Below are 27,937 nucleotides of genomic sequence, written 5' to 3'. Positions count from 1 at the left end.
GATAGTACTGTGACTCTTTCCTGCTCCTTTAAGCTCTTCTGTCATTTTAAAATACTATTACTACAAGAGTAATACTTTGTTCATCCAAAACAGTTAGTATTAGCATACCAATGGGTGAGTTTAAAGCAAGGTAAAGAAGTTCAATTTCCAGTACAGATTAAACATCCCTAATCAGCCAGGCACGGTGGCTTACGCCTGTAATCCCAACACTTTGGGAGGCCGAGGCTGGCAGATCACCTGAGGTCAGGAGTTCAAGACCAGCCTGGCCAACATGGTGAAACCCCGTCTCTACTAAAAATACAAAAATTAGCTGGGCATAGTAGTGGGTGCCTGTAATCCCAGCTACTCGGGAGGCTGAGGCAGGAGAATTGCTTGAATTCGGGAGGCGGAGGCTGCAGTGAGCCAAGATCATGCCACCGCACTCCAGCCTGGGCAACAAGTGCGAAACTCTGTCTCAAATAAATAAATAAACAAACAAGCATCCCTAATCAAAATATCAGAAATGCTCCAAAATCTATATATTTTTTGAGGACCAACATGATGCCAAAAGCAGAAAATTCCACACCTGACCTTGTGACAGGTCATGGTCAAAATTCAGTCAAAACTTTGTTCCATGTAGAAAAATAGTTAAAATAGGCCGGGCGTGGTGGCTCACGCCTGTAATCCCAACACTTTGGGAGGCCGAGGCAGGTGGATCACGAGGTCAGGAGATTGAGACCATCCTGGCTAACACGGTGAAACCCCGTCTCTACTAAAAATACAAAAAAATTAGCTGGGCTTGGTGACACACGCCTGTAATCCCAGCTACTCGGGAGGCTGAGGCAGGAGAATGGCGTGAACCCGGGAGGCAGAGGCTGCAGTGAGCCGAGATCGTGCCACTGCACTCCAGCTGGGCGACAGAGCGAGACTTGGTCTCAAAAAAAGAAAAGAAAGAAAAAGAAACATAGTTAAAATATTGTATAAAATTACCTTCAGGCTATGAGTATATGGTGTGTATAAAACATAAATTTCAAGTTTAGACTTGGGTCTCACTCTCAAGATTTCTTGTTATGTATATGCAAATACTCCAAAATCTGAAAAAATCCTAATTCTAAAAGACTTCTGGTACCAAGCATTTCAGATAAGGGATACTTAACCTGTAATAGTGAATAAGAATATTGACACAAAAACTTTTCTCACTGAGGAAAATTTAGAAAACATGGTAAGGTGAGGGTGGGGGCAAGGTAACTGAAAAGCATTAGAAAACTTAAGGGGCAGTTAAGAATCAAGATCCAAGAGAAGGGCATCCAGACAAGTCAGTCAGGTATGTGGGGCAGCTTCTTCCTTGGGGGTATCCAGAAGAGGTCGCTGATCAGTTGAGAAGTGAAACAGCTTTTCTCAGCCTCACAGGGTAAGGGAGCCAAAAGTAAAAGAGTTCAGGTCCACAAGAGGTAGAAAGCATAGAAAAATCCCATGCCCTTCAAGTAGAGACTCCAAAAGAAGAATTTCAGTAGAGAACTGGAAATCATTTTAAGAAGTGGAGGAAAGCACACCAAATTTGCAAAAAAGAAAAAAAAATGCAAATTACAGATCTAGAAAATACAACAACCAAAATTAATATCTCCTTGGACGGGGTTTAGCAGCTGATTAGACATACTATATTGAGATTTGTACCATAAAAAGGAGATGGAAAAAGGAGGAAAATTAAAAAAATAAAGAGATCTAGTTAATTAAAAGATCGATGAGAATAATTTATCCAACATTAAAGTTCAGAAAGACAAAAAAGAATGAAAAACAGAGAAGAGATATAAAGGATAAAGCAAGAAATGTCGGATAAACGAGTAAAGAGAAAGAATGAGTTAGAGAAAATATTTGAAGAAATAATAACGGGGAATTTTCCAAAACTGATAAAAGATATTAACCACAGATCCAAGCAGCCCAACAAACTTTAAGAGGATAAATTGTTTACAAACAATTACATCTGGTCCTAGTCACATTATAGTAAAAACCGCTGAAAATTAAAAAGAGAAAGAACAAAATAAAGAAATCTTAAAAGCAACCAAATTCTTCCCACCACCAAATGTTACCTTCAAAGAACCAATAACTAGACTGATAGCTAACATCTCAACTATAGATAATGCAACGATCTTCAAAAAGAATTAATTAAAAAAATCTATCAACTGGAATTCCATGCCCAGCAAAAATATAAATGAAAGCAAATTCTTAATAAAATGACAGATCTAGGTGATTATCACCAATGGCCACTAACATCACGAAACAGTTATATTTGGATAATATATGCCTCTGGTGGAAGTACACACCACCACCTAAGAAGTATTCTTTCCAAAAAACTGAATAGAGGTGGGCACAGTGGCTCATGCCTGTAATCCCAGCACTTTGGGAGGCCGAGGCGGGTGGATCACCTGAGGTCAGGAGTCCGAGATCAGCCTGGCCAACATGGTGAAACCCTGCCTCTACTAAAAATGCAAAAATAAGATGGGCGTGGTGGCATGCACCTGCAATCCCAGCTACTCGGGGAGGCAGAGGAAGGAGAATCACTTGAACCTGGGAGGTGGAGGTTGCAGTGAGTCCACTGTACTCCAGCCTGGGTGACAGAGTGAGACTCAGTCCAAAAAAAAAAAGTACTGAATAGAATTTGATCATGCTGCTAGATTTAAATGACAACTTTGAGGAAATTCAGGGATAAAGGAAGATATTTAATAAACTATGCATATGCAATTAGCATATTCCAGGATATGGGGCCCTATTAGAACAAATACTCTGGTTTCTTCAACAACAAAAGGTAATGAGGTGGGTGGCTATAGATTAAGAGACTCAAAAGGCATATCAACCAAGTGTAACATATAGAAATCAGGCCAGGTGCAATAGCTCATGCCTGTAATCCCGACTCTTTGGGAGGCCGAGGCAGAAGGATCGCTTGAGCTCAGGTGTTTGAGACCACCCTGGGCAACCTGGTGAACCCTCATCTCTACAAAAAAAAATACAAAAATTAGCTGGGCATGGTGGTGCATCCCTATAGCCCCAGCTACTTGGGAGGCTGGGGTGGGAGGATCATTTGAGACCAGGAGGTCAAGGCTACAGCCTGGATGACAGTGAGACCCTGTCTCAAAAATAATAATAATAATAATAATAAATTTTTGCAATAAACCTTAAAGTTTGGATAAAATTAAGACATTCATAGAAAAATGTAACTTTTCAAACTCACAGAACTAAAAAATCTGAATGGTCCTATAATGATTAATTAAATAAGTAATTTAAAACCTTCCTACAAAGACAATTTCAAGCCTAGCTGGCTTTACTAGAAAATTCTATTAAGCACATGAGGAAAAAACAATAATCTTTCAAAAATTTTGCCAGAAAATACATTAATAGGATATACTCCCCAATTCATTTTATGAAGCCAACAAACTTTGATACCAAAACCTAACAAGTACACTTAGAGAAATAAAATGTTCAGGCCAATCTCACTCACAAGTATAGATGTAAAAATTGCACATAAAATAGCAGCAAATTGATCCACTAACACATAAAATGATCAACTACATCCCCACCAAATTGTGTTTAGGCCAAGAATGGGAAGTTGATTTAACACGCAAATTTCAATAATTCACACAAACGACAGGTTGTGAGGAGAGAAAAAGAAAAACATATCATCCCATTACTCACCAGAGAAATGCAAATTAAGGTCACAATGAGATAGATACTACTATTATCAAAAAAGCTAAAATTAAAAGACTGACAATACCAAGAGTTGATAAGAACATAAAGCAACTGGAAGTCTCAAAGATGGAAGGTGGTGTAAACTGATACAACCACCTTGGAAAATTCTTTGGTATTAGTCACTCAAGTTGAACATACGTATACCTTATGGCCTCACAATTCCACTCCAGAGTATATACCCAATATAAATGTATATATATGCATACCAGGACATATGTGCAAAACTATTCAAGGCAACATTACTTGGTAATAGTAAAAAAAAAACGAAAATAGCAAAAGATCTAGAAGAGCCAACAAAATACTGAAGGAGCAGAACAAAGTTGGAAGACTGATACTACCCAACTTCAAGACTTATTATGAAGCTACAATAAATCAGGTGGGGCACAGTGGCTCATGCCTGTAAAATCCCGGCACTTTGGGATGCAGAGGTAGGCAGATCATTTGAGCACAGGAGTTTGAGACCAGCCTAGGCAACATGGTGAAACCCTGTCTCTACAAAAAAAAAAAAAAAAAAAGTCTCATCACTTTGAAAGACACTGGGCATGGTGCCACACGTGTAGAGTCCCAACTATTCAGTAGGCTGAGGCAGAAGAACTGATTGAGCCCAAGAGGTGGAGGCTGCACTGCACTCCAGCCTGGGCGACAGAACGAGACCCTGTCTCAAAAAAATAAATAAATAAACATAAAAAAATAACGCTAGGGGAGGGATAGCATTAGGAGAAATACCTAATGTAGATATGTAGATGACAGGTTGATGGGTGCAGCAAACCACCACGGCACATGTATACCTATGGAACAAACCTGCACGTTCTGCACATGTATCCCAGAACTTAAAAGTATTAAAAAAAGGCCGGGCGTGGTGGCTCACGCCTGTAATCCCAACACTTTGGGAGGCTAAGGCGGGCGGATCATGAGGTCAAGAGGTTGAGACCATCCTGGCTAACACGATGAAACCCTGTCTCTACTAAAAATACAAAAATTAGCCGTGTGTGGTGGCGGGCGCCTGTAGTCCCACCTACTCAGGAGGCTGAGGCAGGAGAATGGCATGAACCCTGGAAGTGGAACTTGCAGTGAGCAGAGATCGCACCACTGCACTCCAGCCTGGGCGACAGAGCGAGACTCTATCTCAAAAAAAAAAAGGAGCAAATGCAATACAATGGAACAAAGATAGCATTTTCAATAAATGGTACTGGAACTGGACACCTATATGCAAAAAAAAAAAAAAAAAAAAAAAGAATCCAGACACAGACCTTACACTCTTCACAAAAATTAACTCAAAATGTATTACAGACCTAAATGTAGAACATAAAACTACAAAACCCCTAGAAGATAACACGGGAGAAAACCTAGACGACATTGGGTATGGTAACGACTTTTTAGAACAGTATCTAAATGCATTCCAATATCTAAAGGCACTCCAATATACCAGACCTTGGCTATGGTGATGACTTTTTAGACGCAATATCTAAAGGCATTCCAATACCTAAAGGTGCTCCAAACACAAAATCCATGAAATAAATAATGGATATGTTGGACTTTCTTAAAATTAAATACTTCTGTTCTTTGAAAGACAATGTCAAAAGAATGAGAAAACAAACCACAGACTGTGAGAAAATATTTGCAAATGACACATCTGATAAAAGACCATTATCCAAAATATATAAAGAACTCTAAAAACCCAATAAGGGGGCAGCTGGCAAGATGGCTGAATAGGAACAGCTCCAGTCTGCAGCTCCCAGCGAGATCAATGCAGAAGGCAGGTGATTTCAGCATTTCCAACTGAGGTACCCGGCTCATCTCACTGGGGCTGGTTACACAGTGGGTGCAGCTCACGGAGAGCGAGCAGAAGCGGGATGGGGCATCGCCTCATCCAGGAAGCACAAGAGGTCGGGGAACTCTATCCCCTAGCCAAGGGAAGCCTTGAGGGACTGTGCTGTGAGGAATGGTGCATTCCAGCCCAGATACTATGCTTTTCCCACAGCCTTCGCAACCTGCCGACCAGGAGATTCCCTCGGGTGCCTACACCACCAGGGCCCTGGGTTTCAAGCACAAAAGACCACAACTCCTCACCAGCAAGAGAACAAAACTGGATGGAGAATGAGTTTGACAAACTGATAGAAGTAGGCTTCAGAAGGTGGGTAATAACAAACTCTCCTAAGCTAAAGGAGCATGTTCTAACCCAATGCAAGGAAGCTAAGTACCTTGAAAAAAGGTTAGACGAATTGCTAACTAGAATAATCAGTTTAGAGAAGAACATAGATGACCTGATGGAGATGAAAAACACAGCATGAGAACTTTGTGAAGCATACACAAGTATCAATAGCCAAATCGATCAAGTGGAAGAAAGGATATCATAGACTGAAGATCAACTTAATGAAATAAAGCATGAAGACAAGAATTAGACAAAAAAGAAAAGGAATGAACAAAGCCTCCAAGAAATATGGGACTATGTGAAAAGACGAAACCTACTTTTGATTGGTGTACCTGAAAGTGATGGGGAGAATGTAACCAAGTTGGAAAACACTCTTCAGGATATTATCCAGGAGAACTTCCCCAACCTAGCAAGACAGGCCAACATTCAAATTCAGGAAATATAGAGAACACCACAAAGATACTCCTCGAGAAGAGCAACCCCAAGACATGTAATTGTCAGATTCACCAAGGTTGAAATGAAGGAAAAAATGTTAAGGGCAGCCAGAGAGAAAGGTCAGGTTACCCACAAAGGGAAGCCCATCAGACTAACAGCAGATCTCTCTACAGAAACCCTACAAGCCAGAAGAGAGTGGGGGCCAATTTTCAACATTCTTAAAGAGAAGACTTTTCAACCCAGAATTTCATGTCCAGCCAAACAAAGCTTCATAAACAAAGGAGAAATAAAATCCTTTACAGACAAGCAAATGCTGAGAGATTTCATCACCACCAGGCCAGCCTTACAAGAGCTCCTGAAGGAAACACTAAACATGGAAAGAAACAACCAACATCAGCAACTGCAAGAACATACCAAATTGTAAAGACCATCGACATGATGAAGAAACTGTACCAACTAACGGGCAAAATAATCAGCTAGCATCATAATGACAGGAGCTAATTCACACATAAGAATATTAACCTTAAATGTAAACAGGGTAAATGCCCCAATTAAAAGACAAAGACTCGCAAATTGGATGAAGACTCAAGACTCACTGGTGCGCTGTATTCAGGAGACCCATCTCACGTGTAAAGACACACACAGGCACAAAATAAAGCGATGGAGGAATATTTACCAAGCAAATGGAAAGCAAAAAAAAGCAGGGGTTGCAATCCCAGTCTTTGATAAAACAGACTTTAAATCAAGAAAGATCAAAAGAGACAAAGGCCATTACATAACAGTAAAGGTATCAATGCATCAAGATGAGCTAACTATCCTAAATATATATGCACCTATACAGGAGCACCCAGATTCATAAAGCAAGTTCTTTGAGACCTACAAAGAGAATTAGACTCTCACACAAGAATAATGGGAGACTTTAACACCCCACTGTCAATATTAGACAGGTCAATGAGAGAGAAAATTAACAAAGATATTCAGGAATTGAACTCAGCTCTGGACCAAGCGGACCTAACAGACATCTACAGAACCCTCCCCACAAAATCAACAGAATATACCTTCTTCTCAGCACCACATCACACTTATTCTAAAATTGACCACATAATTGGAAGTAAAACACTCCTCAGCAAATGCAAAAGAACAGAAATCATAACAGTCTCTCAGACCACAGTGCAATCAAATTAGAACTCAGGATTAAGAAACTCACTCAAAATTGCACAACTACATGGAAACTGAACAACCTGCTCCTGAATGACTACTGGGTAAATAATGAAATTAAGGCAGAAATAAGTAAGTTCTTTGAAACCAATGAGAACAAAGACACAACATACCAGAATCTCTGGGACACAGCTGAAACAGTGTTTAGAGGGAAATTTGTAGCACTAAATGCCCACAAGAGAAAGCAGGAAAGATCTAAAATTGACACCCTAACATCACAATTAAAAGAACTAGAGAAGCAAGAGCAAACAAATTCAAAAGCTAGCAGAAGACAAGAAATAACTAAGATCAGAGCAGAACTGAAGGAGATAGAGACACGAAAAACCCTTCAAAAAAATCAATGAATCCAGGAGCTGGTTTTTTGAAAACATCAACAAAATAGACAGACCGCTAGGCAGAATAACAAGAAAAGAGAGAAGAATCAAATAGACACAATAAAAAATGATAAAGGGGATATCACCCCTGATCCAATAGAATTACAAACTACCATCAGAGAATACTAGAAATACCTCTATGCAAATAAACTAGAAAATCTATTAGAAATGGATAAATTCCTGGACACATACACCCTCCCAAGTCTAAACCAGGAAGAAGTAGAATCCCTGGACAGATCAATAACAAGCTCTGAAATTGGGGCAGTAATTAATAGCCTACCAACCAAAAACAGCTCAGGACCAGACGGATTCACAGCCAAATTCTACAGAGGTACAAAGAGGAGCTGGTACCATTCATTCTGAAACTATTCCAAACAATAGAAAAATAGGGACTCCTAACTACTCATTTTATGAGGCCAGCATCATCCTAATACCAAAACCTGGCAGAGACACACACAAAAAAACAGAAAATTTCAGGCCAATATCCCTGATGAACATCAATGTGAAAATCCTCAATAAAATACTGGCAAACCAAATCCAGCAACACATCAAAAAGCTTAGCCACCACAACCAACTCAGCTTCATCCCTGGGATGCAAGGCTGGTTCAACATACACAAATCAAGAAATGTAATCCATCACATAAACAGAACCAATGACAAAAACCACGTGATTATCTCAACACATGCAGAAAAGGCCTTCAACAAAATTCAACACCACTTCACGCAAAAAATGCTCAATAAACTAGGTATTGGTGGAACGTATCTCAAAACAATAAGAGCTATTTATGACAAACCCACAGCCAATATCATACTGAATGGGCAAAAACTGGAAGCATTCCTTTTGAAATCCATCACAAAAAAAGGATGCCCTCTCTCACCACTCTTATTCAACATAGTATTGGAAGTTCTGGACAGGGCAATCAGGAAAGAGAAAAAAATAAAGGGTATTCAAATAGGAAAAGGGGATGTCAAATTGTCTCTGTTTGCAGATGACATGACTGTATATTTAGAAAACCCCATCGTCTCAGCCCAAAATTTCCTTAAGCTGGTAAGCAACTTCAGTAAATTCTCAGGATACAAAATCAATGTGCAAAAATCACAAGCATTCCTATACAACAATAACAGAGAGCTAAATCATGAGTGAACTCCCATTCACAATTGCCACAAAGAGAATAAAATACCTAGGAATACAACTTACAAGAGATGTGAAGAACCTCTTCAAGGAGAACTACAAACCACTGCTAAAGGAAATGAGAGAGAACACAAACAAATGGAAAAACATTCCATGCTCATGGATAGGAAGAATCATATCGTGAAAATGGCCATACTGCCCAAGGTAATTTATAGATTCAATGCTATCCTCATCAAGCACTCACTGACTTTCTTCACAGAATTAGAAAAAACTACTTTGAATTTCATATGGAACCAAAAAAGAGCCTGTATAGCCAAGACAATCCTAGGCAAAAAGAACAAAGCTGGAGGCATCACTTCAAACTATACTACAACGTTTCAGTAACCAAAACAGCATGGTACTGGTACCAAAATAGATATATAGACCAATGGAACAGAGCAGAGGCCTCAGAAATAACACCACACATCTACAACCATCTGATCTTTGACAAACCTGACAAAAACAAGCAATGGGAAAGGACTCCCTATTTCATAAATGGTGTTGGGAAAACTGGCTAGCCATATGCAGAAAACTGAAACTGGACCCCTTCCTTACACCTTATACAAAAACTAACTCAAGATGGGCTAAACACTTAAATGTAAGACCTAAAACCATAAAAACCCTAGAAGAAAACCTAAGCAATTCCATTCAGGACATAGGCACAGGCAAAGACTTCATGACTAAAACACCACAAGCAATGGCAACAAAAGCCAGAATTAACAAATAGGATCTAATTAAACTAAGGAGCTTCTGCACAGCAAAAGAAACTATCATCAGAGTGAACAGGCAACCTACAGAATGGGAGAAAATTTTTACAATCTATCCATCTGACAAAGGGCTAATATCCAGAATCTACAAAGAACTTAAATTTATAAGAAAAAAACAACCCCATCAAAAAGTGGGCGAAGTATATGAACAGACACTTCTCAAAAGAAGACGTTTATGCAGCCAAGAAACATGAAAAAAAGCTCATCATCACTGGTCATTAGAGCAATGCAAATCAAAACCACAATGAGATACCAACTCATGACAGTTAGAATACCCATCATTAAAAAGTCAGGAAACAACAGATGCTGGAGAGAATGTGGAGAAATAGGAATGCTTTTACACTGTTGGTGGGAGTGTAAATTAGTTCAACCATCGTGGAAGACAGTGTGGCTATTCCTCAAGGATCTCGAACCAGAAATAACATTTGACCTGGCAATCCCATTACTGGCTATATACCCAAAGGATTATAAATCATTCTACTATAAAGACACATGCACACATATGTTTATTGCAGCACTGTTCACAATAGCAAAGACTTGGAACCAACCCAAATGCATATCAATGATGGACTGGATAAAGAAAATGTGGCACATATACACCATGGAATACTATGTAGCCATAAAAAAGCATGAGTTCACGTCCTTTGCAGGGATATGGATGAAGCTGGAAAGTATCATTCTCAGCAAACTAACACAAGAACAGAAAACCAAACAGCACACGTTCTCACTCATTAGTGGGAGTTGAACAATGAGAACACATGGACACAGGGAGGGGAACATCACACACCAGGGCCTGTTCGGGGGTTGGGGGCTGGGGGACTGGGGGAGGGATAGCATTAGGAGAAACACCTAATGTGGATGACAGGTTGATTGGTGCAGCAAACCACCATGGCACATGTATACCTATGTAACAACGCTGCACGTTCGCACATATATCCCAGGGTTTAAAGTATAATAAAAAAAATTTTAAAAAAAGAGTAAGAACACAAACAACCATATTAAAAACAAAAATGGGCCAAAGACTTTAACGGATACCTCACTAAAGAAGATACACAGCTGGCAAACAAGCATATGAAAAGACGGAGGACAGGTGTGCTGGTTCCCTCCTGTAATCATAGTGCTTCGGGAGACTGTGGCGGGAGGACTGCTTGAGACCAGGAGTTCAAGACCAGCCTGGGCAACATGCTGAGACCCCATCTTGGCAACAACAAAAAAGCCAGGTGCAGTGGCTCACACCTATAATCTCAGCACTTTGCAAGGCTGGGCAAGGAGGATCACTTGAGGTCAGGAGTTTGAGACTAGCCTGGGAAACATAGCAAGACCTTGCCTCTACAAAAAAAAATTAAAAGCAAAGATGCTCCGTATCATATGTCATCAGGAAAATGCTAATTAAAACAATGATAAGATACCACTATAGACTTATTGGAACAACCAAAATCTAGAATACTGACCACACCAAATGCTGGCAAGGATGTGGGGCAATACGAACTCTAATTCATTGCTAGTTAAAATGCAAAATGGTATTGTCACTTTGGAAGATGAGTTTCTTACAAAATTAAACATATTCTTTCCATATAATCAAGTAACTGCGTTCCTTGGTATTTAAAATTTAATTAATTAAATTAAAACTTACGTTCACACGAAAACCTGCACACAGATGATTACTGCAGCTTTATTCATAATTGCCAAAACTTGGAAGCAACCAAGATGTCCCTGAGTAAGTCAGTGGATAAAATATAGTACATCCAGACAACAGAATATTATTCAGCACTAAAATGAAATGAGCCTGGCCAGGCACAGTGGCTCATGCCTGTAATCCCAACATGCTGGGAGGCCGAGATGGGCTGATTACCTGAGGTCAGGAGTTCCAGACCAGCCTGGCCGATATGGCAAAACCCCGTCTCTACAAAAAATACAAAAATTAGCCAGGCATGGTGGCGCATGCCTGTGGTCCCAGCTACTCAAGAGGCTGAGGCACAAGACTTGCTTGAACTCAGGACAGGGAGGTTGCAGTTAGCCATGATCGCACCTCTGCACTCCAGCCTGGGCTGGGTAACACAGCGAGACTCTGTCTCAAAAAAAAGAAGAAAAATACAAAAATCAGCCGGACATGGTGGTGCAGGGCTATAATCCCAGCTACTTGGGAGGCTGAGGCACAAGAGTCACTTGAACCCAGGAGGCGGAAGTTACAGTGAGCAGAGACCGAGCCACTGCACTCCAGCCTGGGCGACAAAGCTAGACTCTGTCTCAAATCAATCAATCAGATAATGTATACAAAGTTTACATTTTTTCCATTCTCATTCAGTCCTTCAAGAAATATGATTATCCTATTGTTCCAGGTTTTGTGCTAGCCACTGGGATACAAACGAATACTGTTTCACAGAGGAACATAAAAACAAATAAAAATAAATAATTACCAAATTTTGTAAATACTACAAAGAGATAGGTGATGTAACAAAAGATTATATTAGGTGTTTTTGACCTAGTCAGAGAGATTAGGAAAGGCATCCTTAGAGCAGTGACCACATTGCTGAGCTCTAAAGAATAAGTAGGCATTAACTAGGTGAAGAGAAGAATAAGTATTTACAAAGCCTGGACTAGACAGAAGAAGCCTGTCTATAAGATACCCAGTATCTCTGGAGTGGAAAGAATAAGGAGCAGCCTGTAATTCATATATCTCTTTGTACTCTGTATGCAGTTTTGTTATTACTCATTTTTGTTAATTGTTTCTATGTTCTCCTGTGAGACAATATTCTGTTGTATCCCATGCCTAGCATAGAGCCTAGAACAATAAGACCTGAAAGGTAGTTTTAGGGTCAGAATATGCAGGCCTATCTTAAGAGCAATGGGAAGCCCTTGAGATGGCTGAAAGAGAAGAGGTAACAAACTGATCTGTACTATACTTCAAAAAAAACCACTCCAACTACAGTAGAGAGAGTAAGTTGTAGGAAAACAAGGACGAATGTAGATAGAGCAGTTAGGAGCTACCGCTGAAGTTCAGGCAAAAATAATGATAGTTGGGATCAGCATAATGAAGTTAGAGATTTATTCTATGGAAAAACCTATACTGAGGGCCTACCAAGTGACAAGTGCTATCACAAGTGCATAAATAGTGCAAAAAGACAAAATAAGCAAAAAAAGACAAAAACCCCTGCCCTTGTTGGGTTTATATTCTAGTGGGAAGAGACAGAAAAATAAATAAATGAAATGTCACTTTTACCAGACAGTTATACATACTATGGAGAAAAATAAAGTAGTAAAGGGGAAGTACGACGGATTGTCTCACTACCCAAAGAATCAGAAAGGGATAGATTCTGGGCAAAGGAAGGATGACCCAGGAGTCCTGGACTTTTTAAGGTGACTAACATAAACAGGGCTCAAAGGCAAATATCTGCCCTGATGGTTCCAAAGTGGACAGTGATAGTAGTGAGGTGTAGGGGAAGAGGGAAGCCTAAGGAACATGCCAAGAGATGCAGAGTTCTGCGGCCTTTCCTTTGCTCCTGCCAATGATGATGTAGAAGCCCGGAGGAAGGACAGCCTTACCCAGAGCACTTGAGCTTTTGCATTCCTTGTTGATTCTAGTAGAGAGGAGGGAGTAAGAAAAGAACTGAACTTATATAATAGTTTATTAACCAATTCCTATCAGTCTGTAAACTCCATGAAGGGAGAAGCTGTTATCTTAACCACTGTACTCGCATAATCCAGACAAGTACCTGGTACACAGCACTGATGGGATATATATTGTTGAAAGAATACATGAATAAATGGAGCATTAAATTTAAAGCCAAAGTATCCTTATATTATCAAGGTAAAGATTTTAAATGTGTTCATATAAATAATTACAAAGTTGGGGTAGCCACAAAATAGCTTTAAGTTAGTAGGATAGCAGCTTTTGAGTTCTGTTTGATTTTGAATCACAATCAAATTATATTTATTCTTAATAGCTTTTAAATTCGCTATATTCTAAGAGTCTTAAAGACAATCACATTTTATAAATTTGCAAAATTTTAAAATATATACTTAGGACTTTTAAACATAAAAGTTACAAAAACATAAAACTAAACTGAAGTTCAGAAAAGTTAGTCTTTTCTAATTATTTTAGCATGTTTAACAAATGTTAATGTTTTATCCTACAAACTTCTCAACTTTATTATATCACCTTGCTAGCATATCCAGTGAAAAATATGTAGATAATATTTTCAAGCAGGAATCCGCAAACCAGGGTGTTAAACTTGGAGCTACTTTGAGCCACTATACAGCCTTCAGCTGTGTAGATGATAGATACAAATAGATAGATATAATTACAGTATATATTTTAAAACAATGATTACTTTATTCCAAATCCAAATAAAGTTTTCTCCATTATTTATATTCTAAAATTTAAATTGCTATTAAGTTGTTAAATTACTTATTTAAAAAATACATACCGTTCCCTTACAAAATCTGCTAGTTCTTTTGTTGATATCTGTCCATGTTTCATATTATGGTAGAGGACATCAAAGCCACTATTTTTTTCCCCCTAAAATTTAAAAAGATTTTTAGTTTCAAAAAAAACAGATAAAAATGACTTGAGAATATAAAAAGGCAACATTAACTAATATGCAATCCTGTGCGCAGGTGAGGTGTTTTCATTAATTTAATTATCCTCATTTATTGTATGATTTTAAACAGTATAAAGCAATATTATATGCTTTAATAAAGTTTACCATTAACTATATATATATACCTACATACACACATATATGCATCTACTTTGTAATCAACCATAAAGGTACAATTAATAAAATTAAGTTGTGACCGGGTGCGGTGGCTCACACCTGTAATCCCAGCACTTCGGGAGGCCGAGGTGGGCGGATCACGAGGTCAGGAGATCGAGACTATCCTGGCTAACATGATGAAACCCCGTCTCTACTTAAAATACAAAAAATTAGCCGGACGTGGTGGTGGGTGCCTGTAGTCCCAGCTACTCAGGAGGCTGAGGCAGGAGAATGGCATGAACCTGGAAGGCAGAGCCTGCAGTGAGCCAGAATTGTGCCACTGTGCCCCAGCCTGGGTGACAGAGCAAGACTCCGTCTCAAAAAAAAAAAAAAAAAAAAAAAATTAAGTATGAGGCCTGGTGTGGTGGCTCACACCTGTAATCCTAGCATTTTGGGAGGCGGAGGCAGGCGGATCACTTGAGGTCAGGAGTTCTAGACCAACCTGGCCAACATGGTGAAACCCCATCTCAGCTAAAAATAAAAAAAATTAGCCGGGCATGGTGGCATGCACCCATAATCCCAGCTACTTGGGAGGGTGAAACAGGAGAATCACTTGAACCCGGGAGGTGGAGGTTGCAGTGAGCCGAAATCACACCACTGCACTCCAGCCTGGGAGACAGGGTGAGACTCTGGCAAAACACAACAACAACAAAAAATTAAGTATGAAATTTTAAGGAATATGCAGCATAATTAAGAAAAGATAAACATGGACCGTTCAAAACATATTACCAAATCCCATTTCAATCTCTTTAACACACAGTAAGAAATTCCTGATTATTTAATTTGAAGTTTGTGCTTTAAAATAACTAAATCTTGATTTCTGAGTTAAGACAGTAAAGTACTTATGTCATATCAGCATTATCACAAAATACTTAGATCTTTCAGTAAACTTGAGAAGTGAGAAAATAGACAAAATTTAACAAAAGAGAAGTAACAGGCTATGTGCTAGTCATTAATTAATGGGATTTTCGTTTGTTTGTTTTTGTTTTTGAGACAGTCTCACTCTGCCATCCAGGCTGGAATGCAGACGTGCAATTATGGCTCACTGCTACCTCCCCGTCCGGGTTCAAGCGATTGTTGTGCTTCAGCCCCCTGAGTAGCTGGGATTACAGGTGTGCACCACCACGTCTGGCTAATTTTTGTATTTTTAGAAGAGACGGGGTTTTGCCATGTTAGCCAGGCAGGTCTCGAACTCCTGGCCTCAAACGATATACCTGCCTTGGCTTCCCAACGTGCTGGGATTACAGGTGTGAGCTACTACACCCAGCCTAATTAATGAGATATTAATAGAACTAGATCACTACACAATCCTGGAAAACCTCTACTGCTGTTTAATCCTATGAATCCTAAATTAGTAAATCATAAAGATAACATTAGAAATATCAATTTATTCGATGAAATAAAAGACAACTGATACACTAGGTTTAACAACTCTCTTTACAGGCAGCAGTTTTTATTTTTCTTTAGTGAAAATGAAATAATGAAGAATGGAATATATTTGTTGGAAAGGCAATACCATAAGCAAGTGTTATATAATCCAAAACTTGATTTTTCCCCAGTCCACTGAAAACAGAAAGCATAAAAACTTCCAGCTATGTTGAAGTGATTCCTGACAAACTCATCGGCTAATGTAGCTAGTAATTAGTTTGCCTACATATCACAAATTAAAATGTCACATCTGTAACAAGATAACCTGAACAATATCCTTAGCATTTTGAATAACCATTTCCATTTATCAAGAACATAACATAAAACCACAGCCTCTTGTGAATCCAAACATTTCCATTTGGCTTCTGCAACTTTACATGTTTAAGATTTTTTTAAAAATTTATTGTCGGAGGCTTGTGCCTGTAATCCCAGCTACTCCAGAGGCTGAGCAAGGAGGCTTGCTTGATGCCAGGTGTTCAAGACCAGCCTGGGCAAAGTGAGAACCTGTCTCTAAAAAAACAAAAAGATAAGGGTTTGAAACTTCTCCTTTGGTGAACTTTTTAAGAGTAACAGTAAATTAGACACTAAAAATAAAAAACCTGGATAGCATTCACTTTTTTAAAAAAAAGTTGATGTAGAAACAGGGTCTCGCCGGGCGCGGTGGCTCACGCCTGTAATCCCAGCACTTTGGGAGGCCGAGGCGGGCGGATCACGAGGTCAGGAGATCGAGACCACGGTGAAACCCCGTCTCTACTAAAAATACAAAAAATTAGCCGGGCGCGGTGGCGGGCGCCTGTAGTCCCAGCTACTCCAGAGGCTGAGGCAGGAGAATGGCGTGAACCCGGGAGGCGGAGCTTGCAGTGAGCAGAGATCGCGCCACTGCACTCCAGCCTGGGCGACAGAGCGAGACTCCGTCTCAAAAAAAAAAAAAAAAAAAAAAAAAAAAAAAGAAACAGGGTCTCGCTATGCTGCTCAAGCTGGTCTCCCAACTCCTAGTCTCAAGCAATCCTCCCACCTTGGCTTCCCAAAGTGCTGGGATTACAGGTGTGAGCCACTGCATGTGGCCAGCATTCACTTTTGTTGAGTCCAAGATTTGAAAAACAAGCAGAAGATAGACTGTATATTGTATAATCACATTACTAATTAAAAAATTGGTTTTACCAAGTTTCCTTTTTTTCAAAAAGTTCTTTGGAGGGGTAAGAGAAGGGTCAGGAGGTACTATGCTGCAAATACCAATAACATGCCTAACCTCCCTCTCAACTCTAAACCACCTCAAAAATAAATAAATACTATAACTTCCCACCCTGTCTACATTTTCCTTTTAATTTAGCTCTTATGGACATTTACTAGATAACCCTGGACAAGTCAACGCACAATATAACATTAATATTTTTGATACAGTCTCACTTTATCTTGACTTCTCTGAAAAAACACCAAAAAACATTTTACTAATCCTAAAGACTTTTTTCTTTGAAGAACGGCCCCTTTAGTGAAGAACCTACAGATACACTTTCAGGAGAACTCAATATACATGCAATGACAGCTCTCCAGTGCCACTCTGGCCTCGAAAACTGCTAGGGAGCTGGAGGTAAAATACAGGCACACTTCATTTTACTGCACTTTCTTTTATTGAGCTTTGCTTTACTGCACTTTTACAAATTGAAGGTTTGTGGCAATCCTGTGTCAAGCAAGTCTATCAGTATCTTTTTTCCAACAGCATGTGCTCACTTCTTCCCTCTGTTAGCATTAGCAATAAAGTATTTTTTAATTAAGGTATATATATTTTTAGATAAAATGCTATTGCACACTTAATACACCAGTATAGTGAAAATAATACAGTGTAAACATAACTTTTATATGCACTGAAGAACCAGGAAAGTTTGTGACTTGCTTCATTGTGGTTGTTCGAATTCAATACACAGTATCTCTAAGGTATGCCTATGTATGCAAGCAATTTTTCTACAAGTATACGGGACATTCAACCACAAGTTACAACCTCTTCTCATCAACATTCTATTTGTACAGTAGTCCCCCTCTTCTCCACAGGAGATATGTTTCAAGATCCCCAGCAGATGCCTGAAACCATGGATATTCACGAACCCTTTATATACTGGTCACGAACCCTTTACATACTGGTTTTTTTTTTAATCTGATAACCAAGATGGCTACTAAGTGATTAATGGGCAGAAGGGTATATACTATGGATGCACTGGACAAAGGGATGATTCACATCCCAAGCAGGACACAGTGAGATTTCATCACATTATTTAGAACAGCTCAAAATTTAATGCTTACGAATTATTTCTGGAATTTTCCATTTAATATTTTCAGACTGCAGTTGACCTCAGATCTGAAACTGTGGAAAGTGAAATTATGGATAGGGGAGGCAACCGTACATTGACATTTTTAGTCATGATCATTAAAAGTACTCTGCAGAGCTACTGGCAAGATACTGCTAATGGAGAAAATAGTGACTAAAATATATAGAATGGTCGGGCGCAGTAGCTCACACCTGTAATCTCAGCACTTTGGGAGGCCAAGGTGAGTGGATCACCTGAGGTCAGGAGTTTGAGACCAGCCTGGCCAACATGGTGAAACCCCGTCCCTACTAAAAATATTTTACAAATTTGCCAGGTGTGGTGGCATGCCCCTGTAATCCAGCTATATTGGGAGGCTGAGCCAGGAGAATCACTTGAACCCGGGAGGCAGAGGTCGCAGAGCCGAGATCATGCCACTGCACTCCAGCCTGAGCAATACAGTGAAACTCAGTCTCTAAATAAATAAAAATAAAATAAAGTACGTAGAATAGGCACTCAGAACGATTTGATGCAGGTACAAAAGTGACTCAAACATATTTGTTGGTTGATTGAAGGAAAGAAATCTTACTACCTTTCAAAAAGTGGTTTTTCTCACCTCTCAGATATTCTTCCCTAATCTTTTATATTATAGTTCACCTGTGCCAGTTAGTTGAATCCTTAAAGCTATCTAAATAAACATTATATGGGTTGAGAAAAAAATACAGAAGCAAACTGTAGTTAATTTTTTAATTTTTATATATTTTACATTTTCTGTTATGTTCTATAAATGAAAGTATTTTTCATTACTTTCAAAATAAAAAAACTAAACCAACAATTTCAGTTTTCTCAGCTCTTCAATCTATGCCTGCAAAGAGACAGAAGGCTACTTTCTTAAACTGGCATCTTGTTCACATCAGTACTTAAATCTCCAGTCCCTGTAATTCATAAACAGAAAAAAAAAAAAAAAACTGAAAGTTCCCATACAAAATGGAAATGATTAAAGAAAATTACAGCCTATCTGGCCAGGTTTGGTGGCTCACACTTGTAATCCCAGCACTTTGGGAGGCTGAGGCAGGAGGAGCCCTTGAGGCTAAGAGTTTGAGATCAGCCTAAATAACAAAGCAAGACTTCATCCCTACAAATTTTTTTTAAAAATTAGCTGGGTGTGGTGGCATGCGCCTGTAGTTCTAGCCACCCCAGAGGCTAAGGCAAGAGGATCCCTGGAGCCCAGGAGTTCAAGGCTGCAGTGAGCTATGATGGTGATGGGGCTACTGCACTCCAGCCTGGGCGACAGAGGAAGACTCTGTCTAAAAAAAAAAAAAAAAAAAATTTACAGCCTATCCATTCCACGGAAACCTATTCAAAGAATACTTATTCACATGAGAAAAATGCTTGATGGGAATATTAACTGAAAATACCAAGATACACAACCATATAGTAGAATCTATCTTAAATTTTTTATTTCTAAAGAAAATTATAAGAGCAGAGTGAGAGGCTATAGGCAATTTGTGTTCTGTATTCTTCTGTGTTTTACCTATCACATGATAATGGTTTTCATTAAAAAGGAAAACCATGCAGACTTGTGGCTGTTGCTTCAACCAACTGAAAACTCACTCTCCTTGGTTTTAAGGCTCCATCACTAATTTGCTTTACTTATATTATACTTTCCCATCTTTTCCCTAAAGTCAAGCAAATGTGCTTGATATATCTCCCATAACCTTCACTCCTTCAAATCCTTCAGGGAGCATGACTATCTCCTCAACTTTATCACACATTTTAACACTTTCCAGTTTAACTCTCTCTGACTCTGGCCATTCCAGCAACATCCTCTTGCACATTTATCAATATAGTAGATATCATTACAGGTCTCAGTTGCTGTCATGCTGTTGTTTTTGTTTCTCCCCACATCACAGCAATTTATACTTATCTTTTGGGACCAGACTGCTACTAAAATTCTTCCAATTCTGATACTTTTTTTTTTTTTTTTTTTGAGATGGAGTCTTGCTCTGTCGCCCAACTGGAGTACAGTGGCACGATCTCGGCTCACTGCAACCTCTGCCACCTGGGTTCCAGCAATCCTCCTGCCTCAGCCTCCCAAGTAGCTGGGACTACAGGTGTGCACCATCACACCCAGCTAATTTTTGCATTTTTGGTAGAGACGGGGTTTCACCATGTTGGCTAGGATGGTCTTGATCTCTTGACCTCATGATCTGCCCACCTCGGCCTCCCAAAGTGCTGGGATTAGAGGCGTGAGCCACCGCACCTGCCCCAACTCTAACATTCTTTAATTTTTCCACACTAAGAAAACTGAAACCCAAGTCCTTATTCCCTTCCTTTTTAAGTCTCCATGGGATCCTATTTCCATTTGAATTTCTAAGGGTGCTTCTGTTAACTATTCTAGAATTATAACATCAGGATGGATAATCTCAGGAGATACCTCAGTGACTCAAAAAACTACTTTCAAAGGGCTTATATTAGCCACATGTGCAGGATTATTTAAAGCATAACTGTTCCCTCATCCTTTGCTTAAATAATTTAAGTAGTTCTGAAAGGACTACAGCATTTAGGATTTAGTGTGTAGGGCTAAAAAAGAACGCAGACATCAAATTTATATCCTTTCAAATGTCAAAGTTCTAAAATCCTCCTCCTGAACTGAACATATATAGACACTAAATCAGTATAAATTTTCACTTCCAAATTTCTCCTATAATTAAGGCTAAAATATAAAACAAATCACACCTCTTAAAAAATTCTAAGGGCCTCTCAAATTTTAGTGCAATCTAAAGCACTGTAATTTTATAATGTCTACTGTCAAGTCTTCTGCATCAAGTTAAATGAATCTGCATTTTCATAGCTTGTTGCAATGGGAACAAGTTGGGCCTGGCTAACTTGCTAACAGTTATACAATAATATATTTTAACCCAATGGAGTGTATGCTATTTGGTCTTATCTCCGGAAAACCACATAGGAAATTGGTAATGGTGAAGCCGGGCACGGTGGCTCACGCCTGTAGTCCCAGCACTTTGGGAGGCCGAGGCAGGCAGATCACCTGAGGTCAGGAGTTCGAGACCAGCCTCAACATGAGAAACCCCATCTCCACTAAAAATACAAAATTAGCCGGGCATGGTGGTGCATGCCTGTAATCCCAGCTACTTGGAAGGCTAAGGCAGGAGAATTGCTTGAACCTGGGAGGCGGAGGTTGCAGTGAGCTGAGATCGCGCCATTGCACTCCAGCCTGGACAACAAGAGCGAAACTCTGTCTCAAAAAAAAAAAAAAGAAAGAAATTGGTAATGGTGATTGCCTGTAGGGAGATCTTGATTACCAGAGAAAAAGATTACTCCCTCTTGTATCTTTTAAATATTAAACCATGTAAAATTTGCAAATCTCTTAATGTATAAATACATACAGATATACAGATTTTGTTTTGATATGTCATCTGATGCGATCATATCCTAAAAGCAGGTATCCCAAACTATAATATTTGGAAATTTCAAGTAATGAAAAGCCTGTATTCTGGATTTCAAATATGGTCACCTCAACTAATTTGCTAAAGATATATATTTTAAAATTTCATATGGACACATAACCCCAAAGAATGTGTGTTAGTCTCTCATCTAGGATACTAAGTTTAGATTAGATAATCAAGCAAAAATATAATAATGTTTTTTATCCCAAAGACCTATTAATAGCAATTCCAGAATTTTAAAATACATTTTAATTCTCTCAGCTTATCCAAGTAATGATAAATCAAATTTTGGATATATAATCAATGTTCCAATTTAATTTTAAATCAAAATGTAACAAAACCAATGAAATCAAGTGAAATGAGACTTCTGTACAGTTAATCAGTAAAAGAAATAAGGAAAAACTTCAGGATAAAAATGTCTAATTGTTGTTTGTTCATTTTTGATGTGCTGACTATAGATAACCTCTGGAAAAAGTCACCTAACTAAAAATCTCAGCTCATTACAATGTGATATATACTAAAGAATACTACTTAGTGTCTTTGGGTGAATGCTTCATATCGTATATACATTGGGATTACTATGTAAAATGAAGATTATAAGCTATTCAACTCAGGTATGTTTTACATACTTACTTGTCCCCCATTAAGTAATAATTACCTATGAAATGCATTAAGGTTTTTTTGCTGAATAATCTGGGTTTACATAAAAATATAATGCCATTTTAATTATTATATAGCAATGTTGCTATAATCTCAAGACTATTATAAACTTGTACTCAATTATTCCTTTGAGAAAGCAGCAGCATAGAGAGACACTTCCTCACGGTAATACTGATCAATATCTTTTTAAAGTTACATAATCTTTTACCATATCTTTTTAAAGTTACATAATGTTTAATATGCAAAAATAAAGATAAAAAACAATTGTTTTTACATATTAAAAGCAATGGTGTGAATTTCTACTATCAAAATTATTTTTGCTGTCCAATTTTAATTTTGCTGTCCAATTTCAGCTTGATTATCAATGGTGCTATACTTCGTGGCAAAAACTGACTTATCAATAACAAAACACCTGTTCTGTAAAAAGTTTTGAATAATTTTTTCCTTCAAAGTACAGTATTAAATAAAGGAATTTTCAATTTAGCATATAGTTTTAATTGAGAAAACCTATACTTTAAAGAAAAAGGAAGAATGTGCTGCTTTCAAAAGAGCTTGAAGAGAGTTTCAATGATTCAAACTTTCTTCTAACGAAATGTCACAACAAAAAAGGTTTGTCTTTATACATGTCGGGGAGAAAACAATTAAAAGGCTGTTTGATTAGAAACCTAAAACTTTGGCTGGGCACAGTGGCTCAGCCCTTTAATCCCAGCACTTTGGGAAGCTGAGGCGGGAACACAGCTTGAGCCTGGGAGTTCGAGACCAGCCTGGGCAACATAACGAGAGCTCATCTCTACACACAATTTAAAAACTACCTGGGCATGGTGGCCTGTACCTGTGGTCGCACCTACTCGAAAGGCTGAGGTGGGAGGATCATTTGAGCTTGGGTGGTCTAAGCTGCAGTGAGCCATGCTCGTGCCACTGCATGCCAGTCTGGGCAACACGGTGAGACTGCAACTCAAAAAAAAAAAAAAAAAGAAGAGAAGAGAAGATGAGACAAGACAGACCTAAAACATCAAAGGTTCTCATTACCTCACTTTGATAAGTTTTTATCTTTTAATTGATGAAAACCATATATATTTATCATATAGAACATGATGTTTTGAATTTTGGCAATTTTATTTCCTTTTAATAGTTCCACTTTAAACGCTAGAGGGAAGAGTTAAATTAATATCTATTTTAAGGGATTATTTTACAAATGATCCTGAAATATGTGAATTTTTAAGTTGTTTTCTGTTTTTGAGACAGGGTCTCACTCTGTTGCCCAGGCTGGAGTACAGTGACCAATCATAACCTACTGCAACCTTGAACTCCTGGGCTCAAGCAATCCTCCCACCTTAGCCTTCCAAGTAGCTGGGACTACAGGCATATGCCACCGCACCTGGCTAATTTTTTAAAAATTTTGTAGAGACACGGTCTACTGTGTTGCCCAGGTTGGTCTCCAATTCTTGGGCTCAATCCATTCCCTTGCCTCAGCCTACCAAAGTGCTGGGATTACAGGCGTGAACCACCATGCCCAGCCTAAAATGACAACTATCAAATTCTCAGCAGTTAATTACTTAGTTAATTCCTAGACCTTCCTAGCTCATTGAGCCTCCTCGCAGCCCCAATTCCAAGCCAGGAAATAAAATAAAATGCAGTCTATTAACTATTTGTTTTCAATAGTGAAAGTGAAGGCAAAAACTAAAACATAAATTAGATTTGGAAGTCTCTCCAGAATTCAAATATTGAAGTTTATTCCCATTCCTCTTGTAACAAGAATACCCAAGAAACACATAAAAATGTGTACAAAGATATTCAGAGAAGTATTATTCATATTAGCCAAAAACATCAAACAAGGCTATGCTCAAAGCTCAATTAACAGAAAATGAAACATAACTTTTAATGTGAAGATGCAATTTGGAATTAAGTTAGCAACTTAAAAAACATTCATGCATCAAAAATATGCAAAACATTTATAAGAGCATCAATTTTTAAATGCTCTTTATAAACATTTTATAAATTGCCATTGTAAAACCTAATGCCTAAAATTGACAGGCTAATCCTAAAATTCATGTGGAAATGCAAGGAACCCAGGGCAGTCAAAATAATCCTGAAAAAGAAGAAAAAAGCTAGAGGACTCATACTTCCTGATTCCAAATTTGCTATACAAAACAAATTTTTAATCCAAACAACAGCAATCCAAACTGTGTGGTACTGGCTGTCGTAAGGGCAGACAAAGGAATAGAACTGAAAATACAGAAATGAATCCATACATTTCTGGTCGATTGATATTTGACAATGGTACCACAATTCAACAGGGAAAGATGAACCTTTCCAACAAATGGTACTGGGACAACTGGATACATAAATGCAAAAGAATGAAGTTATACCTTTTCCTTGCACCATACACAAAAATTAACTTCGAATGGATCATAGAACTAAATAGAAGAAGTAAAACTATAAAACCCTTACAAGAAAACACAGGAGTAATTTTTGGGTTAGGCAAATAATTTTTGGGTTAGATACAATAAAGCACAATTAATAGAAAAAATAGATAAGATGGACTTCACCAAGAATTCATGAGAATTAAAAATTTATGAGTTACTTCAAAGAGCAGCATCAAAAAAATGAAAAGGCAGGTCACAGAATGGGAGAAAATGTTTGCACATTATGTATCAGATAAGGTGTGTATCCAGAATATTAAAAAAAACTCTTATAACTCAATTATAAAAAGACAACCCAATTTTTAAATGGGCAATTAATCTAAACAGACATTTCTCCAAAGAAAATATAAAAATAGGCAATAAGCACATGAAAATATAAAAATTGGCAATAAGCACGTTAGCTGTGATGTTAAGCATCAGAGAAATGCAAATCAAACCACAATAAAATATTAATACTACTTCACGTTCACTCGCTATATTATAATAAAAAGGACAAGTGTTGGTGAGCATGTGGAGAGGAACTCTCATGCTGGTGGGATTGTAAAATGCTACAACCACTTCAGAATAGTATGGCAGTTCCTCAAAATGTTAAACATAGAGCTACGATTTGACCCAGGAATCCCATTCCCAAAAGAAATGAAAACATATGTTCACACAAAAACTTGTACACAAATGTTCATGGCAGCATTATTCATAACCCAAAAGTGGGAACAACCAGATGTCCATCACTGATTGGATAAATATTAATAACATGTGGAATGGAATATTATTTGACCATAAAAAGGAATTAGTACTGATACATGCTACATCATGGATAAACTTTGAGAACATTATGCTAAGTGAAAGAAACTGGTCACCATGGCCCCATTTATAGGATATGTCCAAACTAGACAAATGTAGAAAGGCAGAAAATACATTAGTTGCCTAGGCCTGGGGCAGGGGGAAAATGGGGAGTGACTGCTAATGGGTCTAGGGATTCTTTCTGGGATAACGAAATTGTTGTAAAATTGACATGTGATGTTTACACAACTCTATGAACATATGAAAAAATCTCTGAATTGTACTACACTTTGAATGAATGTATTGATACGGAATGTGAACTCAATAAAGCTGTTTAAAAAACAAAATACCTAAGGTCTAGTATATACGTTCTTTGTGGAAAACAAGGTACATTCAAGACAAATAAATAACTATGAACTGATTTGATTACTAACCAAGACCACGCCTGGGGCACTTAGAATTAGGAATTTAACATGCATTCCTTACTAGCTAAAAGATTACCCCTTTAAATATGTCTAAATCTCAACGAAAATGGACCTGCAGTACTTGCAACTGTCAGGGCATAAAATGGGATTCACGAAAGATACCTGAGTAAACACGTTCCTTTCCTGTACATGGCTGAACTGTACTTCCCATTACAAAAAAACACAATAACTGCAGAAAAATACTCCACCGGGAGCCGGAGAAATTCTCAAAGAAGAATCTAATACTGAGCTAAGACAAGGAGTGGAAAGAATGAGGAAGGGCAAGGAGGACAGAGTAGGGGGAGGTCTCCGTGCACTTAAGCCCAAGGAGTCCAGTTACATTAAATCCAACTTTTAAACGCTTTGTGAACAGGCCCAGAGGCAAAGTCCTGGGCGCAAACCCACGAGCCGAGCTGCGAGGCTGAGAGGAAGTGCTAGTCCAGCCCAACCCCGCACTGGATTTGGTGTGGAAACGGTCAGAGGCAAAAGCGATCGCTCAGATGGGGGACCAGCGGTGAGGGCAGGAGGCGAAACCCCTCCGCCCGGCGCTCCCAGCCAGCGCGCAGCGGGAGGCGGCTGTTCTGCGGGCCCGTCCTTGGCGTCCGAGCCTCCGCGCACGCCCCGCGCGGAGCGCGCCCGGCGCCGGGAGCCTCCGGTGGGGCTGGGTCCCGTCTCCCGCCCCATCCGGCGCTTTGTCCCAGCCACGGGGGCCGGCGGCCCCGCTGCGGGCTCCCGGGCCGCGGTGACAGCCCCCGTCCCCATAGGGCTGCGAGCCCGGGAGTACCTATAGGCTGGCGACCGGTCGCCCGCCGGACCTCACCCAGGCGGGACGCGGCAGGCGGCGGACTGAGGACGCTCGCCCTGCCGGAGGAGCCGCCGCCGCCGCCGCCGCCGCCGCCGCCCGAAGCGCACGCAGGCCAAGCTCAGGCGCCAAAAGCCTTGGACTTCGAAACACACGACTTCCAACATCCTAAGCTTACCCAAAAATTCTCGACGAAATACGCCATGACCATCGTGCCGCCGCCGCGCCGGGTTCCGCGTCCGCGTCCGCCCGCCGCTGTGTAAACACGGCCCGGCCTCCCCAGCACCCCCGCCTTTCGCCGCCGCCGCCGCCTTCTTCCCAGAGACCGGCCCGCACCTTCCAGGGCGCATGCGCCACCTAGCGGCTGCCGCCGCTGGGCGAGCACTTAGACGCCACGGCCACGGTGTGCGCATGCGCCCCGTCCCCATTCTTGGGTGTTGGTAGATCTCTCTGCATCCCGGGCGCGGCTGCGTTGAGTGTGCTCTTAGGAATGGTGGAGAACTGGGTACTTGAGGAGTCACCGGGGAGAGTGATCGCACTGTTTGCGGTGCGACGGGCACTGGCCCAGGGACAGAGAGAAGAGAAGGGCCAGCCAGCGGCAGTGGAGTCGGCAGGCTGGCTGCCCACCCGCTTTCTCTCCTCACAAGACTCGCTTCTCCGGCCTTCGAGGATCTCGAACGGACTATAGTCTGGACTCGCTGGGCTGGAGGAAACTTGGCCGCTGGCCACCCGGAGGAGACTGAGAAGCCTTTGGTCAACAGGGCGCCTTTCCTTGAACCAAAACAAAACTTTCCGAAGCCGGAAAGGAAACGCCCAGTGTCGCCTGAGAGCCCTGGAGCTGCGCGAGACCCAGGCACCGAGTGCGGCCTCGGCCGCTGACCTCTAACACGCCGGGAGCAAACCAGCCGGGGCGGCCCGCAGGCCTGGGGAAGCGGAATGTGACCCGAAACCGACGGACATCCTGACCCATGGTCCATAGTTCTCTTAGCAACTTGCACATTTTGGAAAAAGAAACAAGTCTT

The 27,937-nt window shown here is 39.9% G+C and overlaps 1 protein-coding gene across 1 annotated transcript in view; it reads right to left on the bottom strand.

The window, feature by feature from the left end:
- Positions 1 to 27,320, bottom strand: part of FCHO2 (FCH and mu domain containing endocytic adaptor 2) — a 131,209-nt gene extending 103,889 nt beyond the window's left edge. The window contains exons 1-2 of the mRNA XM_032145494.2: positions 27,094 to 27,320; positions 14,265 to 14,356 (exon numbers count right to left, since the gene is read on the bottom strand). Coding sequence (XP_032001385.1) covers positions 14,265 to 14,356; positions 27,094 to 27,126 — 125 coding nt within the window. The 5' untranslated portion in view covers positions 27,127 to 27,320. The remainder of the gene's footprint in view (positions 1 to 14,264; positions 14,357 to 27,093) is intronic.
- Positions 27,321 to 27,937: the final 617 nt, after the last annotated feature.

This window comes from Hylobates moloch, unplaced genomic scaffold (assembly GCF_009828535.3).
Source record: "Hylobates moloch isolate HMO894 unplaced genomic scaffold, HMol_V3 SCAFFOLD_23, whole genome shotgun sequence".
In the NCBI taxonomy this organism is placed as follows: Eukaryota; Metazoa; Chordata; class Mammalia; order Primates; family Hylobatidae; genus Hylobates; species Hylobates moloch.
Note: the sequence above shows the minus strand (reverse complement) of the source record. Positions and strands in the feature narration are given on the sequence as shown.